Here is an 18,066-nt window from a genome sequence, read left to right as displayed (position 1 = left end):
GTTGCAGTGATGGATTTCTGTCAGTTAGGCAGTGGCACCAGTAATCTTTGCTGCTTGTAATACTAAAGTAAAAGGTGAAGACGAGTTTTACTCAAATGTGCCAAGTGCCACTGATGGTTCTTAGGCACACAGTCACTATTAAAATTCTCATTTATTATATAATTCAGCCCAACCACTCATTTTCCCCTTCACTGGTAGGAAATTAGCTGTTTCAAGTTTTCTCAAAACAAGATAGTTTTGAAAGCTGGCTTTATGTGTTACTCAATAGACACAATGTGGTAGCTATTTAGCTTTTATTTGGAGTAATAGAAAGCTTCTGGGAAGTTAGATGAACTAAGTGAAGGTAAGAGTTAGGAATAGACTAGAAGGCAGTTTTGCTGAAAATTTTTTATTATCAGCCAATATTCATTCTATCAGGTACTCTGCTCTCCTGAGAATTCTAAGAAATGCAAAATAATGCCCCATCTCCATTAAACCCTACAAAGAAGCTGTTGATTGAGGCATATACATGAAACGTATCCATGTACCTATTAAAATAATTTTCCTTAATATCCCATGTTCATGTATAAATGTTTTTTAGTATAGGAATAGAGTCCTAACAGCAGCATCTTGCATAGTATTTGTAAAGTATGTAAAATCTTAAAGTAAAATTGTCTTCAGAAACATATATGTCATATGCTGTTTCTTTTCTCTACTTAACCATTCTCTCTTTCTGCATTTCATCGGGCCTGAATGTAACAGCCTTTGAGAGGTTAACAATTATGTCCCAAATTCATAAGAGCTTATGATCCCTGGGGCTGCTCAGAGACGTCTATCTGTGACCAATTTAGCTACTCTTAAATGTTTTAGCCGCTTTGTCAATCAGAATGTTATTAAAGCCTGCCAGTTTACATACAGTTATTACATAATCCTCTATTAAGCAGTTTTTTTGCTACAGTCCCTGCAATTTTTTCTTGATATAGGACCTCTTAATAGTTGAAAATTCCTAAAACAAAACTTTAAATATTAGTTTACTTCTGACATAACTGTAGACCCACCTCCATGCATGACCTGCCAACAGTGCTACTTTCTTCCTTTTACGTCATATTTCTTTAGTCCTATTTCAGCTTTTAGTAGGTTAGCTTTTAAAGGCAGCTGCTTAATCCAGACATCTGAGTAGCATGTCCACACAATACTAAAGACCAAGAAGTGGCCCAAGGATAGGTGATTCCCATTTGCACTTCTGTCTGATGCTAACCCATTTACCCTGCATGCACTTACCAAGATGGTCTGGCTCCATATTTCCGGGACAGTGTAGTAAACGAATTAGGAAGAGACGAATGGAAAATTGGGAAGAACATTTATTGGGTGGAGGAGAGGATAACAAGGAAAGGTTTAGATAGCTGTGGTAAATGTAAAGATAATCCTGTTGGCAAATTTGGAAATGTATACAATCTGTTCTAGAAACCCCTAACTGCTAAATAACCATAACAGACAGAATGAAAACTTGTTTCATTCATTTCTCCATCTTCGCAGCCATTTCCCTACTGGTTTCTTTCCCAGTGTTTTATATTGGAACGTGTCATGCCTTTAGACTTCCCTGGACAGTGCTGCAGTAAGCCCTGAGCACTGTGCTAACACTGACACGGGAATATCATACAAATTCCACGATAATCAACATTTTTGTTTTGATGATCTGTATCTGTGCAAGCGTGCAGGCTTTCATTCATTCAGGTAGAACTCTCTTAAAAGAGCCTTCAGTCTTATTCCACCTTTGTTTATTCATAGACAGTTGCTGGAGTCAGAATTCGCACAGTTGCTCTTTGGATAGAACATTCTTTTTCAAATGGAGCCCAGAAGTGTGTGTTATAATGGAAAGATGGCAAATGGATTTCCTTAGACTTAGGAGGAAGGGTAATGAGAATATGTTGTGTAAATACATATCTTGTGGGAATTTGATCAGAGCCAAGAAAATATGGGCCTCTACAGTATTTTTTTGCATATATTTTCTGCATCTTGTTTGCATATGCATTTTCCTTTTCTCTGGTTATTTATCTGTATATCCAGATATACTATATGAAATTTTATAGAGTGTGGAGCTGTCTGACAGCAGAGAGCTTTTTTTGTTTTACTGAATGTTTTGTTGGTACATATGGTCTGACATGGATGAGCAGCCACGGTGAGATTTTGGAGTCTATTAAACTGGCTCATTAAAAAGATCAATCTGTTTCTGTAATAACACTGGGAACCATCAGTCACTAAAAGAGGGAAAAACTGACACCTGAGGAGAAAACACATTTTGGTAATTTGTTCATGACATGTCGTGAACAAAAGAGTGCTCTATATTTTGTTTACAACTTTGGGGGCTTACATTCTGTGACGATTGCTGATTTAATCCCCTCAGCAGTCATCACGTGTTTCAGGGATGGGTTTTGGCAAATTTAACTTCTCATCCTTAAATATAATTGTCACTGGTTATGTTTTTCCTTTTTTTAAACACTATTGTTATTTACAGTGCAATGAATACTCTGGGGAAACCTATGAAATCTTTTTTTTTTTTTCTTGTACGGAAAGTGAAATTTATTCTACTTCCTTTTAAAAATAGCTCTAGAGTGAGTCTCCATGAACAACTGTACTGAATTTGTAGGTCTGTAGTAGAGTATTGTAAAACGCAAATCAGAAAATTATCTTTCATTTTAAAAATGTGTTGTTTTGTTTTTTTTTACTCAGAAATATTGGGGAAAGCAAGTAGAAAATTTTGATTTCTACTTTTGTTAATATATAAAAGTTTATTACGTTAGAACTTTATTTTGTTGTTCTGTGATGGGAGAAGCTAAAGAAAGGGAATATATATATACCATTTGTGGAGCTGGTTAAATGAAGTGACCAGAATGTAGAAACTCTAGTGTTCAAGAGCATTCTTTAAAGCTGCTCCCTGTGCTGGTCATGGAGACGCTGCGCATTCTGATGGAGTCACGAGGGAAAGGGGCTGCTCAAGACTGCAGCATGGATACAGAGTACTAAGGTCAAAAAAAAAAATTGTGGGAATTATCATTGCTGCCTTTCCTCACAGCTTTGATGGTGCAGCTTTTTGTTATAATTTGTCTTTAATATCATGTTCTTACCTGCTATGCTAATTTTCTGACTCAGAGAATCTTTCTTGCCTGAGAAGTCAAACCAAATGGTCATTGGTTTTTTATGGATACTGCTTCAGCCTCAGCCCCCATTTCAAATTATCAGTGTGAAGTATTAATCCCTTCCTCTGTGTCATTTTAATGTAACCATGCTTTAAATCATTCAGATATATAACACATCTAGACTTTTTTAAAATTAATTAATTGTTTTTATTAAGGTATTATTGATACACACTCTGATGAAGGTTTCACATGAAAAAACAATGTGGTTACTACATTTACCCATATCATAGAGCTCTCCCCCCTCCATACCCCATTGCAGTCAGTTTCCATCAGTGTGGTAAGATGCCACTGATTCACTGTTTGCCTTCTCTGTGCTATACTGTCTTCCCTGTGACCGCCTCACACCATGTAACACATCTAGACTTTTATTTTGAAGGGCACATTGTTGCATTAATACATAATTCCTCCTCCCATGATAATTAAGTAGTCTTTTCTAAAAAGACGTGTTTGAACTTTAGAGTGGTATAATTTGTCAGCTGGGAGAGATCTTATGGATCCACCAAGCCAACCCTTTCTCTAGATGCTCAAGGAAACTAAGGCCAAAGAACTTGACTAAAATCACAAAGCTTCTTAGTGGAGAAACCAGCATATTTCATGCCTGAAGTCTTGCAGTTGCACTAAATATGTTTTGAAATGCAGAGTTTAAATTAGAAAAGCTCAACTAAGAATTGGGTTTATTCCCTTTTTTCTTTTCTACAATTGCTCAAGTGGGAAAATGCAATAGTATAATATTCTTGGGATTTTATACACCTTTCTAATATTAGACAATCCACAGGCAGCCAGGTTTCCTGGCTTAATGAGTAAAAATGCTGAAGGTTGGAGGGGCAGAAGGCAGTCACTCTGAAACTACTGGTTGCATATATAAGGTTTATCTTCACCGTAGACACCAACTTGGACCTAGGGCCATTTTCCTTTCTGTAAAATTTAATAAATGAGGTTGCAATATTTTTGTCTCTCTAAAGAGAAAAGGTAGGTACACTTTACAAGGAATTGTAGGATTAATTGACTATGCAAATAAATAAATTTGTATTGTCTACTGAATTCAATTTTCAGTGAATGTAGGAATTTATATTTGTACATCCTTGTTTTGTGTTGCATCTTTTATGCATTCTCCAGTTGCACACAGTGAGTAATCAACACTGTAGAAATAACTTTATTTTATTTATTTTTATTAGTCACATCAATTGTGAAGGCTACTTGTGAGGCAGCATTGAGTTGTATTTACATGTTGGGATGGGTAGCATGGTCCTAGAGGACCTTTTGGTGTCTCTGCACTCCAGCTTCCACATGAACTTGCTTGCGTTATTTCTTGGTTGCTATCCTAGGATCTAGCCCTGCTGAATATTCTTCATGCTTTAGCCTGTATTCTGACCACTGGTTTTTGCTCTGTTCCCTAGTTCTTCTGTGTCATAATTCTGTTCCTTTCTCACAGGCTAACTCAGTATCTACTATTTGAATGAAGGTTTCCCAATTGTAAATATTATAATAGTGGTTACTTAGTTTACTGAGCACTCAAGATGTGTCATGCCTTGCTCTAAATAATTTACATATGAATATGTAGTAGTTCCCCCCTTGTTTTCAGGGGATGTGTTAAGACCACCCCCCAGTGGTTGCCTGAAACAGCAGATAGTACTGAACTGTATATGTAATTTATACTATGTTCTTTACTATACAGACATACCTATGGTACGGTTTAATTGGTAAATTAGACACAGGAAGAAATTAACAACTAAGATAAATTAGAACAATTGTGACCATATATTGTAATAAAAGTAGGTGAATGTGGTCCCACTCTCTCAAAATATCATAATGCACTGTACATTCTGGAGTGTTCTTTGCTTCCCTCTGATCTCCTATACCGCTTTTGTATGACTGTCTTTATGTTACCTGCCAAGTTCAGGTCCTGCATGGAAATATAGAAGTCTTAGATCTCTATACATTGTATTCATGGTAAAAGATTTCTTGCCATCATATATATCGTGATTTTATAATTTTTTCATTCTTCCCCATTTCCTTCGATGTTTTACTGGTTTATATAAACACGGATTATCAGTGCACACTGGCCCCTCATGACTTAAGTATTTCACATAAAAGAAAGTTTTAACAAAACATGTGTTTTCTTTCTCAGATAGTCACTTTACAGTCTCTGTTACTGAGGAACTGGATAAAAACAGTCTGAGGTGGGATAAAGTATAAATTAGGTTGTCTCTTAGGTCTTTTTACATTTATTGTTTCCTATTAGTCCCATTCTACTGGTAGAAAACTGAAGCCAGAATGTTAATTTTCTCAAGGTCACATAACTGAGTCCTTGAGTGGTCCCCTCTGTTCTTAGGACCAGCAGACTCTGAGAGAACAGTGGTAGGTTATGTTCAGGAAAATTTCTCCTGGTAGAATATTCTCAGGTTGATTTTAAAAACAAACAAAAAATGTCTACAGGAATTCCTGAGACATGGTATACTTCCCACTAGGATTTGAGTTATTTCAGGAGTATGCTGATAGGGATAATAAAAATTATGGACAGTTTGTTAGTTTTGCCTTATACACTTCAAAAGGGCAACAAATGAAAAGGTAAATTTGGAATTAACTCAAGCAAATGAGGTGTAGACTGTTTAGGCATTTCTAAGAAGGAGGTAGTGATGAAGTGGTTTTAGACCTTTCTGGACATGTATCCTTGGAATAGGGTTAGTCTTACTTACAAGTGAGTGAGTCATGGAAGCACCAGGGGAGACCTTTCATAGCTTTGTTTCTCTGGGCTGTGAATGTTTTTTAATGCTTTGCTGTTAAAATATAGCTACCTTTGTGAGGTGGTGAGCTTTATTGTTTCAGTAGCTAGTGAAGTGGTGGCACCCAGGCTAGGACAGTAGGGACCTGATAGAAATAATAGGACAGACTGAGGACCTAGCCCTGCTTCTTAAGACATGAAGGTCTTTATTTTAGGGGGAAAAGGCTTTTTTTTTTTCTAATAATGGGTCATTGAAGTAATAGCACTGTTCAAATGGCTGATCTGAGGATAAGTAACATGTCCAACCACTTTCATAGTTATAAGATTTCTTCCAGTGTTGTATGTTGTTATCATTGAAGAAGGAGGGAGAAAACAACTAAGTGGAGGTGGTTTGACACAATTGGGTCAGAGATGTCTCCTTATTTAGAAACCCAACAGGGGCTATTAGAAGGTATTTTCTATTTTTGCACAAAAATCAGCTATAAATAATAAATTGTTCAAAGCAGAGACCAGAGAAGTTCTCTGTTGGCTGAAGTGGTTGACTTGGACACAGTTAGTCCAGAGGACTGTCAGCCCTGTATGTTTTGATCTGAATAACCATGATATTTAGATTTAAATGTAGAATAATTGTAGAGTTTTCAAACTAAAAGGGACCTCAGAAATCATCTAGTCCAGTGGTTTTCAAACTTGATTTTAGCAGCATACTTTTTCCTTTAAAATGAAACCTTAGGTGGAACCCCAATTTGTAAAAACTGGTAAGAATAACAAGTGGGTTCCTCTGGCCTTTTAAAAATCTTCATTGTTTGGGGGAAAAGGTCTTCATTGCTTACAGAATCCCATAAGCACCTCAGATGGCCCAGTTTGAAAACCACTGATCTAGTCCAACCCTTTCATTTTACAGATGAGCAAACTGAGGTCCAGAGAGGTTAAGTGGCTTGCCAAAGGTCTCACAGCTAGTCGTGGAAGAGCCAGGACTAGATCTCAGGTCTCTTGATTCCCAGTCCAGTGCTCTTTCCACTACACCACACTGCCAGTAAGGTAGGTGTTGTGTTAGCATTATGTTCATAGCTATTAACAGTCTTCAGTATTTTCCAACTGATTTATGCTGGTGATATGTGTTGAATGTTGAAGTGTATCATTTAGAAATGTATAGGATATAAAAATGCAGATTACAATCACAAAAGATACACACTCAGAAGATAAACTGATACCTAGAATATTTCCTTTGACTCCTAAAAATTACCTTAAAACAATCCATTTAGGTGTAATGTCTGAGATATATAAGGCATTTTAGTCTGGTATCAGTGATCAATATGGATGGAGTCAGTCTATTTTAGTGCAGACACGTACTTTGATGGGAGCCACAGAGACCTCTGGCCGCCTCTCCCATGGAGACCGTGCTCTGCTGTCATTTCTAGTATCGGCCAGGCTCCTGGCTCCGGAACAGTGTACCTTTCTTCAGCATGTAGTGGTCATCTTCCATTCGTTTCACACTGAGCTCTGTAGAGTTGCCCTCCATTTTGTGTGTGCCTCTTCCTCCATCTCTGATCTCTTTAGCTTTCTCAGTCTGGTGTGAAATTATCAATGGGGTGTACCATCAAGGGACATAGGGGATGGTTCGTGGCAGAATCCTATTGCTCTAACGATTTCTATTATGGAGTCAGTTTCCACTCATACCCCTCCTGTATTATCAGACAAAAACTATCCTAGAGGCTAGGGAAAGGGTTCTTAAGGCCTTATTGTTAAAGGTATGTGGAAATCTGCAGCTTCTATGACTTGGTAGAATTCTTACGGGGAAATATCCCAGGTTAAAGAGATGTTTCCACTGGTCTAAGAATAGTGTGCTTGTTTTATATAGACAATCAGATATGAAGTAAAAAATGAGTTTGGGAGCTGTGAGTCCAGTTACAGTTGGATGCTGTTTGCTTGTATTTTACTGAGTATATCCAGTTTGTGTCTAAGAATGGAGATCATACTGAGCCTGGAAATACTTCCTTGGCCCTCTTTGTGTTTGAGAATCTAGGAGCAGTAACTAGTTATCAGCTCTCACTTACCGTATTCCTTCTGAAAGCCCAAGCTCTGTGTATCCCGTGATGAAGAGCAAACAGGGTGTGCCTTTCTGCCCTGGGACCCGATGACCCAGGCAGGTAACACAAGCTCTTGGGGTAAGTTTCCCCAATTTTAAAATCAGGGAGTTCACCTACATTTTCCTGCTAGTCCCAGCTGGCTCTGTAGGACTGTCAAGTCATTATCTTGGTGACCAGAGGTAATGTCCAAGTCCCAAAGGTTGCATTGCTCTGTTAGTTCAATTTGATCAGTGCTTTTCAATAGAACTTTCTGCGCTGCAGTGATGGGAATGTTCTGTATCTGTGCAGTCCAGTACCATAGCCACTAGCCACAGGTGGCAGTTGAGCACCTGAAATGTGGCTAGTGTTACTGAAGAACTGAACTTTAAATTTTATTTAATTTTGAGAAGCTTAATGTAAATTTAAACAGCCACATGTGGCTGCTGTATTGGACAGCACAGCTCTTGGTTGTTCTCTGATGTGAAAGTTAGATGCCAGTGGATAAAGGGGGTAGGTGTACTGTAAGAATTCCTCAAGAGAGAGAAGCCCTTTTACCTTGATAACTCTTCACCAAATAAAATGAGTCTTTGGGTAATTTGTTAGAAATCAAGTACTCTCTTTTGAACGAACATGTTATCTACAGAGGGAGATTGGGTTTCCTCTTATTTGTTACCTAATTAATAACCACATTGAGCTTCAACTGAGAAGACATCTGTTAGCTTGATGAGAAGTGAACCATTTTCTCACATGTGCCGTCTTGTGATCGTTTCGGTCTAGCGTGGGTTTCAGTGAATTCCCACAGGTCTTCTGGGAAGCTGAGTTCAGAAAGTTTCTGGCCAGTAAAGAAATATTCTGTTTATATTGTAAGTTCAAATGTGAGTGTCTGAACTATGCTGGCTTCTGAGGACATTATGAAACAAACTCTTTTTCTTCCCCCCTTAGAACCAAAGAAAATGGCTTTGACAGAGAGCCTTTGCACTCAGAACATCCAAGCAAGCGGCCGTGCACTATCAGCCCAGGCCAGCGGTACAGTCCAAATAATGGCTTGTCCTACCAGCCCAACGGCCTGCCTCACCCCACCCCACCTCCACCCCAGCATTACCGTTTGGATGATATGGCCATTGCCCACCACTACAGGGACTCCTATCGACACCCCAGCCACAGGGACCTCAGGGACAGAAACAGACCTATGGGTAAGACTGAAGGATCTGTTCACTGCTTAAGGAATTGGATGCTTGAGACTCGCATCATTACTTAGCTGAACTTGAGGTTTGAAATAAGTGATAGGGTAAAAATTCTCTTGCTTCATAATATTTCCTTTATGAGAAACTTGGTTAGTATTAACATTTTATTTAACAGTTGTGCTTTCTCTTCCTTAATTACTTAAGTTCTTCACAGCACGTAAATTTATTTTTGGAGGGGGGCATCTAAATGAATACAGAACCCTCAACAAATGCAAAGTGGAGTTTTAGCTTGATTCTTTTAATACTAGAGATTTCATATGCAATCTGCCTCAAATATTGTTAAAGGTCAATTTCTTTCCTCTCATTGTGTCTTTTATTTCAGATAGTCTTGAAGTTCATTTCGATTTGTTTCAGTGTCCCTGATATTCTGCATTTGAAAAATGTGATATAGTATAATGTTTCTGGCTTAAAAGATGTTCTTTGAGGAATGATTTGGTACTTTTTTTTTAACCTGAAAATGACAGTGATTAAATTTGGTATTAACAATTGTGTGTCAAAGATCAGAACACCAAAGAAAGAAAGTTTGGGTAAATAATGTATTCCATTTGCCAGTGTTCATTTCCTCTTTAAATAAAACCATTGGAAATGAAGCATTTAGGAAACAGTTGCCTTCCAAAAAACAGTTGTTTGTGTGAAAGATGAGAGGGGAGATGAATAAGGTAAGTTTTAATCCACCAAGTCACTGGGTGAAGGGATGGAGTCAGAACACTGTTCCTGGGGCTCCTTTAATTCTTAGTTTTTGGTGCACAGGCTCTTTATAAACTGAGAGCAACAGTCAACCCTTCATTTTTTTCCCATCTCCCCAGTGCATGCCACACCCCAGCAGAACTTCCTCACCTCAGAGCTAATTGCCGACAAACTTCCCTGACACAGGCAGTCTGGTGGCCAGGATGTTGTCCACAGCCAGGGATGATGAGTCCAAGTGGAAAACCAGAACCCAGAACTAAGGATGGAGAACTCTGGGAAATGCAGCCAGCCATTCACACGCTGCTTGAATAGTAGGGACAGTGTTGTTTAGCTACAGGCAGAGAGCCCAAAGAGCAGACCTTCATGTTAGACTTCTAACTAGGTTATTAGCAAATAAAGGCTGCCAGATGTAGGGTCTTCTTGTCTTTCTACACACAACCCTGCAAAGTTTAGAAAGCTTTAGAAAGGGAGAGTCAGTGTGAGAGGAGAGGTGATTGAGACCCTGGTTGTAAGATAGTAAAATAGCTCTGCTTTTCCCCGCAGCACTCACATCTACATTTGTATAGTGTGTCAGACAAATGGCTAAGCAAATAATTTGTGCTTTCTTAATAGCCAATCTAATGTTCTCTCAGATAACATTTCTGAAGAGCTCTCCAAAGTGGTTATGTTGTTTCTCAGTCTGGATTAATATCTTGACCCCAAAATCAAATGTGGTAACAATCCCCTTCTAAGCAAAAGCCTGGCCATTTATTTATGACTTAATGTCCCCAAAGCATGATTGCTTATTTCCAAATGGAAGTGGAGTCAAGGTCATGGTAAGACCAGTTCCAGACATCTCACTTTGTAGGTACTAGGAAATGGTCTCATTCTTCTGCAGCAAATGCTATTTCATAAAGTACTAGTTCCAATGCAGTATAATCAGCAAAGAAGTAATTACACTCAGGCACAGTGAGTATGTTTGCATCTAGTAATGAAAGATATCCTTTTATGAATTATATCAGTATCCACTGATTTTATGTGATTTTTCTTTAGACCATGTTCCTTACCTTTTAATTAGCTTATAAAACTAATAGTGCTAATCTCTATAAATATATACAAATACTTAACCATCCCTAAAGTGTGGCAGAGCTTAGTGTGTGTTAATGTAAAATAAAAACTTGATGTATGAGAAACTAATTATGGTGGTACATCAGGTGACCATTTTGAGAGTATAAAAATTGTCATGAAGTCATAGTATGGTTACGATTTATATATGCCTATTATATGCAGAGAAATATACTCACTAAAATCCTTTAATAAAGTAACTTTACAAGCAGCCTTAGTTTATAAGTAACCTTAGGGTCTTAGCCTGTTTAGCTGAAATCTTCTCAAGCATAAGAACCAGGCAGTATGTCAAATTTCCCACAAATGAAAATGTGATCTTAATGATGATGAGCTGTTTTCCCATATTATATCCCTCTGATGTTACAAATATAAATAGAAACTGTGTTGATGAATATTTAAGTATCTGCAATAGAAAAATTAATCAATATAAATGAGTTTTATTTTTTCTTTCAAAAGCAGCAAATGAGCCCTATATTTCTTCACCAAGTACTTGGGCTCCACCATCTTTCTGATGTACTTATTTTTTTAAATGTGATGAAGCTTAGCTGTGTTCCACAAATGCTGGAATCCCTCCCATTGGCCACAGACATCCTGTTGCTTATTAATATTATTCCAGGTGTTAGAGTTCATATCATTTGTGATTCAGTATGCTGAATTTTGGGAACATTTGAGACCACTGGAGTTCTTGGTTTTTAAAAATAAATAGGATGTCGCTATGGTGAAAGTCAGTGCCACATTTATATCTTCATTGCTCGGTGGTTGTTTTTTTGTGATGACTCACTACAACGTAGTGCTTTTTTCCTAAAACACAGGCAACAAATAAATCAACAAAAATTACATATTTGCAAACATTTCAACTTGCAATAGTCACAACAAACAGAGCAAGAACTAAATAATACTTTTCCCCAATGTCTTTTCTGTTATGCAAATTAACACATTTGCAATTTTACTTTTTTACCAATAGGTGGCATTGACAATTTTAACTTAAATTTGACAAGAATAATGCAAAGTGTTTTATATTTAGCTTCTTATTTAGTCTGAGAAAGAGCTGTCGTGTATTTGTTCACTTCCATCAGCTTTAAATGAAATATTTTGTGGTTGGCTGAGAGGAGTCATGTGACTCATGTTATTTTTCTAAATCGGCTGACAGAGGGGACTTCTAACTATTCAGATTTCACAAAAAGTGGAATGCAATGTCTCTCCACTTTACCACCATTTAACTCCTCCATAATGCTCTCAGAGAAGGACCCTAGGCTTCTAGAAGCCCAAACCATATCAGGCTTAATTTGCTATTCAGCATAACATCTACAAAGAATAGTTTCAGTCTTTTAAAATAGAAAATACTGCTGTAGTCCAGTGCCTTTCCTTTGTAGTATAAAATGTGTATTATTCATAACAAAATTTGGAAGAGGAGCAGTACATCTCCAGGTATCTGTGTTGAGACCTTTCCATCCAATTTCTTAGTGAGACACATGTATTTTCTATTTTGATGAGCGTCCTAGCCAATTGCTCATGTTCCTTCCTATTGTTACTCACTAGTAGGCATTGCCGTGTTACTTTTTCATGGTAAAAAACGTTGGTACTTGTACTGTGGATTACAGGTTAGAATTTTCAATTTCTTGGCTGGGAATGTCAGTCTTTGTCCAAAATTATATCTGATGTTGATTTTTTTTTCATGGATGATAGTTTATTTCTTATTTTAAATTTTTTAGTCAATTAAATATTGTAGCTTTCCTATTACACAAGCCCTTTTAATGGCCTAATTTTATCATGTAGGTATGTGTAATATACGTTCATTTACGTTATGCTGAAATGTAGAAACATTTTACTATGCTTCTTTGAGAAGAGCATGTCCCAGCCCATATAAAACGATTTATGCTGCCTTTATTTTTAATGCAGGAAAGCCACAGTTTGAAACCACTTAACATTTACTTGTGGTTTCTTGTATTTATTAAGAGTTAGGATATACTCATATTTTCACTTTAAGAATATGACAGATAACTAGCTCAGGGCTTGGTGTCACTTTATTCTTCGTTTCTTCATCTGTAAAAGGAAGAGTCTGACCAGATGACCTCTGAAATTCCTCCTAGTGCTAATATTTTATTATTCTGTGAGGAGCCCATTAGGTAATTCTGAATCTGACTATGACTCATGTCTCCATTCAAAGTCGAATATATTTTCATATCATTTAGTTTGCCCACATAATCTTTGCCGAGTACCTGTGTGCATATGGATTATGTCCTGAATGCTTTAGGGTGATTCAACCTCATCCTCTGCATTTGTAGGGTTGCATGGCACACGTCAAGAAGAAATGATTGATCACAGACTAACAGACAGAGAATGGGCAGAGGAATGGAAACATCTAGACCATGTAAGATGTCGGTAATCATTTAGTTTAAAAATGTTTTGAAACAAGTGGAATGAGGTTATGTAATCAGAAGTATGGGGATGTGCTGAAGGTATTATGTTTCCTGCTATCCTGGGAGAAAATAGTGAGTATGTTTGAAGTAGAATATAAGATTTGATTTCTAAGTTGGTATCAAAGCCACTTATGTAAGAAATGTGTAGATCATGGAAAGGAACCCTCAAAGCCAAATCAGTGGACTACTGTTTTATTGCAAAAGGTCCATTCAATTTATACAGTAGTGGGATGAATATTTGGAAAGGTAGCTGTGTGCCTTTAGCTGAAATCTCTTTGTCGGCACTCATATGCATGCCTCCCACATTTTACTTATACCCCCATCTTATCTGTTGGGTCTCAATTTCACATTTAACCTTTGAAGGTAATAAGACTGAAGGTAGACTGAAGGCCTCAGGAATCAAATAGCATCCTTCATTGTCCTAAAATAGTTTGTTTCACTAGCACCAGAGTTTTTAAGTTGTGGTGATTGATACATTCTTCCCTTTGCCCTGTGTTTCCCACATAGCTGTTGAACTGCATAATGGACATGGTAGAGAAAACAAGGCGATCTCTCACTGTACTGAGGCGATGTCAGGAGGCAGACCGGGAGGAACTCAATTACTGGATCCGGCGGTACAGCGACGCTGAAGACTTAAAAAAGGGCGGCACTAGCAGTGGTCACTCCAGGCAGCAGAGTCCTGTGAACCCAGACCCCGTGGCATTAGGTACCTTTCCTTCAGGTGGACGTCGTGAACGGACACTTCTTATGCTACTAATGCTGATTTCAGTTTTAACTTGTCTTTTTAAAAATAAAGGATGTGTAGGGACTTAGAATAATAAACACTTTATATATCCTCAAATATGTCTTGTCTGTCTGTCAGGAAAGCAGGCAGTTTGGCTTATACAGAGGCAGTTACAAAAGCAACTCACTTTTCTAGGTTGAAGTGTTGGGCTTGTGGCAAAGCTTCATGCTGGACTAGAATTTCATAGGCATCCCTAAAACACATATGCATATGTGCTCCCTTCATAATGCAACTGTGGATCCTGCCTCTAATCTGCAAAAAACAAAATCTCAGGGTGTGGGACCCAGGCTTTCTGTTTGTAGCCAACTCTCTGCAGAATTCTCTGCTGCACACCCACGTTTGTGAGCCCTGCACACAGGGATGTGTGTTGCCTGATTTTTAATTGAACACACAGTCTCTAAGATAGTCTTGCTTTGTAGCTGTATTTTATATTAAAAAAAAAAAAAACACTTTTAACTCCAGACTCCTCCAGGAAGTGACCTAATGGCTGTGCAGTTTGCCCACAGCCACTTGCAAATTAGCAAGAAAGATGTAGCTGTCTTCTGAGACTTGACCTTAGATTGTTTAAAGTTTTATTAATTCTAGGTATATACAGGACTGTTAGAAATGGAACGCTAACATGTAGCCACATTAGCATTGCTATTTGGGGATTGTTGGGTTATAAATAAAACATAATTGCCAATATATGGAAAGAAATCTTGAACCTGAGAACATTTTTGAGTGGCCTGTAAATTTTTGCCTAAATTAATACTGAGGTATCATCATTGACATTACTGGCCATTACATGTGTATACCCTCTGAGTAAGTGTATACCCTCCAAGTTGTTATCAAAGCCACTTATGTAAGAGTCTGCTTTTACTCGCTATACTTCCATTCTCTTAGTCGAGATGGATTTCTGTAGGTCCCTGATCTCACCTCATTTTCTTATTTGTTTAGCTCCCACTTGACTGCTAACTCAGGATAGGGTCTGGTCTGCTCTGTAAAACAAAACTAATCATACATGTACAGATTAAGCTCATGACTTTGGCCTCATTTTCACCATGGCTGATTATCAAAATTTAAAAGCTTGAAGTATAGTATCTGGCTACTGATCATATTGTCTTTTTTATTAATATTATTCCTATCTAATGAAGTTTCCTTTGTACTTAGGTTTGTGGATTCCTGCTAATCCCTGAATGCTGAATGTCTTAACAAAATAAGTATTAAATACAGGAAGATTCTAAGTCAATTTACCCAACAGACATTAATTGAAAGCATACTTTAAACACATGTGTATTTGTTAGGATACATCAAGGCAAGCAATGAAAATAGGTTTAAATTTAATTTGAACTGACAGTGGTCCAAATAAAACTATTTAGAGCAGAGTAAAATAAACATTTGTTTCTTTACTTCTTTATTGTGAATGCAAGTTGGTCATTCATGACAAATCTGCAACGATAAATAATAGGAATATTTGTAATCATCCAATGTAGGCAAAAATTGGTAACTTTAAACTAAATAAAACTTTGGGAGTAAAACTGTCCCATTTAGCCTGCTCTATTGAACAAATGCATTTAGTCAGTATTTATTTATTGAGTGTTTACTACGTACCAGGCATCATGCTGGGCACCATTATAGAGGAAAAAGATTCTTTATTCTCTCCCATGAGGAACTTTTGATCTATTATAGGAAATAGTCAGGGCCACAGATGGTGGTGTGGCACCAGGTGGCCACTTTAGTTCAGTCTCCTGAACTAACAGGCACTGATAGGACTTTATACCTAGTGAGTTGTTTTCGGCTCACAGAACACAGGACACCTCACTTATTATAGGCACCACTGTTGTACATGCGTTCTGGCAACACAGATGCATATTATTCTTGAGGAAGATAAGTTTAGTTTCCCTTTTATGTAACCAAAAGAATAAAGTTGGTTTTAAAAGCTTCTTTACTTTCAGTGATGCTTAATGTATTCATGTTTTTGTAAAACTGAGAGGTTGCTTCGGCTTTAAGCTTTTAGAGTTTGTATTATTCAAATGCTACAATTTCAGCTGTTTGCTTGGACTCTGTTAAAACAGTCATGTTCTTTAGCAACCCAGAACCCTAGATTGCTTTTTAAGAAACTACCACAACTTCCAAGGGAACTTGTCAAGAGCCATATGATACGCAAGTTTTAGCGTCCAGCAGTTACTTCATTATGCATCCTCACTAGTCTTCAAGGCTTTTGAGTTCCATTTTGTGTGACTGTAAATAAGAGGATGGGTGGTTTATAATCATGGACTACAGTCATTTATTTTAAATGCTAAGATTCTGTCCTGGGTTTTGGAGTTGAATGTATTGATGTATAATGAAAGGATTGGAGGTGATAAGCTAATTTATTTTCTGCCTCTGAAAAATGTGGAGTGAGGTGTATGTGTAAAGATAGAGCTATGGTTATGTCTGTATGTTTATGTACATGAATCTCTGTGTCCTACAGTTACGTTACATGTGTTTCTTTTAGCTTGATTCTCTCAATTCTTAAGCTGCTGTCTGGTCACAGATGAGACCTTCAGAATAACATAGAAGATAACTTTAGTTCAAAATACTGCCCTGGTTACATGCTTGGCCTGGAAACACTGGCAGTGTTGTCATACACACGTTCTTAGCATTTTAAAATTGTACTTGGGGACTGCACAGAGGAGAATACAGCTTCCATGACTTCACTGTTGTGCTTGTGAAATGAGTCCCATTCTCCCTTCTGAAGTACAGAAGTACACCTATAGTATTTATTCAGTGTGAGGGATTAGTAAGGTAACATGATTAATCTATTACTATCAAATTTTGGGAGTTTTCCCCAGATAACTAAAGACTATTTTGAATAACCTCTTAAATAATTTTAAAATTGAGTATATGCTGAGCCCATAATGTTATTTCCATTCTTTAAGTCAAAAATTTAAAGGTTGATATCTTGAAGGAATCTTGGAAATAATAGGTTTTTCCTTGAAATAACAGGTTTTTATTATTTTTATTATTATTTGCTTCTTAGGAAAATTCCAAAGATCCAACTCTAACAAAATTGGAAAGCTGATTTTTTTGAACAGTTTTCTCTATTTTTAGAGTACGACTTGTTCTTTATACATTTAAGTTTTGTTATGTTGTGCACCTCACTGAAGAGCATGTTAATGCCGTCAGAACTGGCAGATTTGATTGCCGAAGCAGAATTGCTTTTATCCGTGTAGGTAGGTAGGTAGCTACTGGTTAGTACTTCAGGTGCTCTCTGAGCATTTACCTGGGTCCCCGTGATTCTGCTTTTCTCTTTTGCCTTCATTTTCTTTTTCTGTCAGTATGTTGTTGACATCACTCACTCCTTGGCTCCTGACATTTTATCTCCATTAAATTACTTTCTTTTTACTGCCTTTTGACTATTCTAGAATCTTTCTACAGTTCATCTCATATATGTGGGCCCTCCCTCTACAGCATTAGAGTTATAAGAACTACCTAATGATGGATTTAAGACTAATGTCAGACTGAGGCATGAATCTCTGAAATAGTAGTGCATTGTTCCCTGTGTTTTGTGAATGTTTGAATATTGTGATGAGAGTATAAAATTTAGAAAATGCCTTCATGTGTGTTTTGGTAAGGGTTTAACACTTGCCAGGAAGAAAAATATCAGAAAGAGGGGTGTTTTTTGGTTTGCTTATTTTAAATGCTATAGAAAGTCAAGCTGATCATTCATAAAAAGTTTAGGAATTCAGAAGTTTATTGAACTAATGCCTCTAGTAGACTGGTAGAGGAATTAGTATTTTAAAATTCCTCTGGCTGGCAAGATTTTATGAATGTCATCTAATTTGAACTACAGAATTTCTGATTACTTTCTAAAACCTCAGGATATCTAGCATGAAGGTTAA

The 18,066-nt window shown here is 37.3% G+C and overlaps 1 protein-coding gene across 1 annotated transcript in view; it reads left to right on the top strand.

Moving 5' to 3' along the window:
* The window catches only part of RUNX1T1 (RUNX1 partner transcriptional co-repressor 1), a 125,688-nt gene that overhangs the window by 84,392 nt on the left and 23,230 nt on the right, over positions 1-18,066 (top strand). The window contains 3 exon segments of the mRNA XM_036995462.2: positions 8,907-9,157; positions 13,285-13,370; positions 13,927-14,125. Of these exon segments, the coding sequence (XP_036851357.1) occupies positions 8,907-9,157; positions 13,285-13,370; positions 13,927-14,125 (536 nt within the window).

The sequence above is a fragment of the Manis javanica genome, chromosome 2 (assembly GCF_040802235.1).
Source record: "Manis javanica isolate MJ-LG chromosome 2, MJ_LKY, whole genome shotgun sequence".
Lineage (NCBI taxonomy): Eukaryota > Metazoa > Chordata > Mammalia > Pholidota > Manidae > Manis > Manis javanica.
This window is presented reverse-complemented; position numbering and strand designations above follow the sequence as displayed.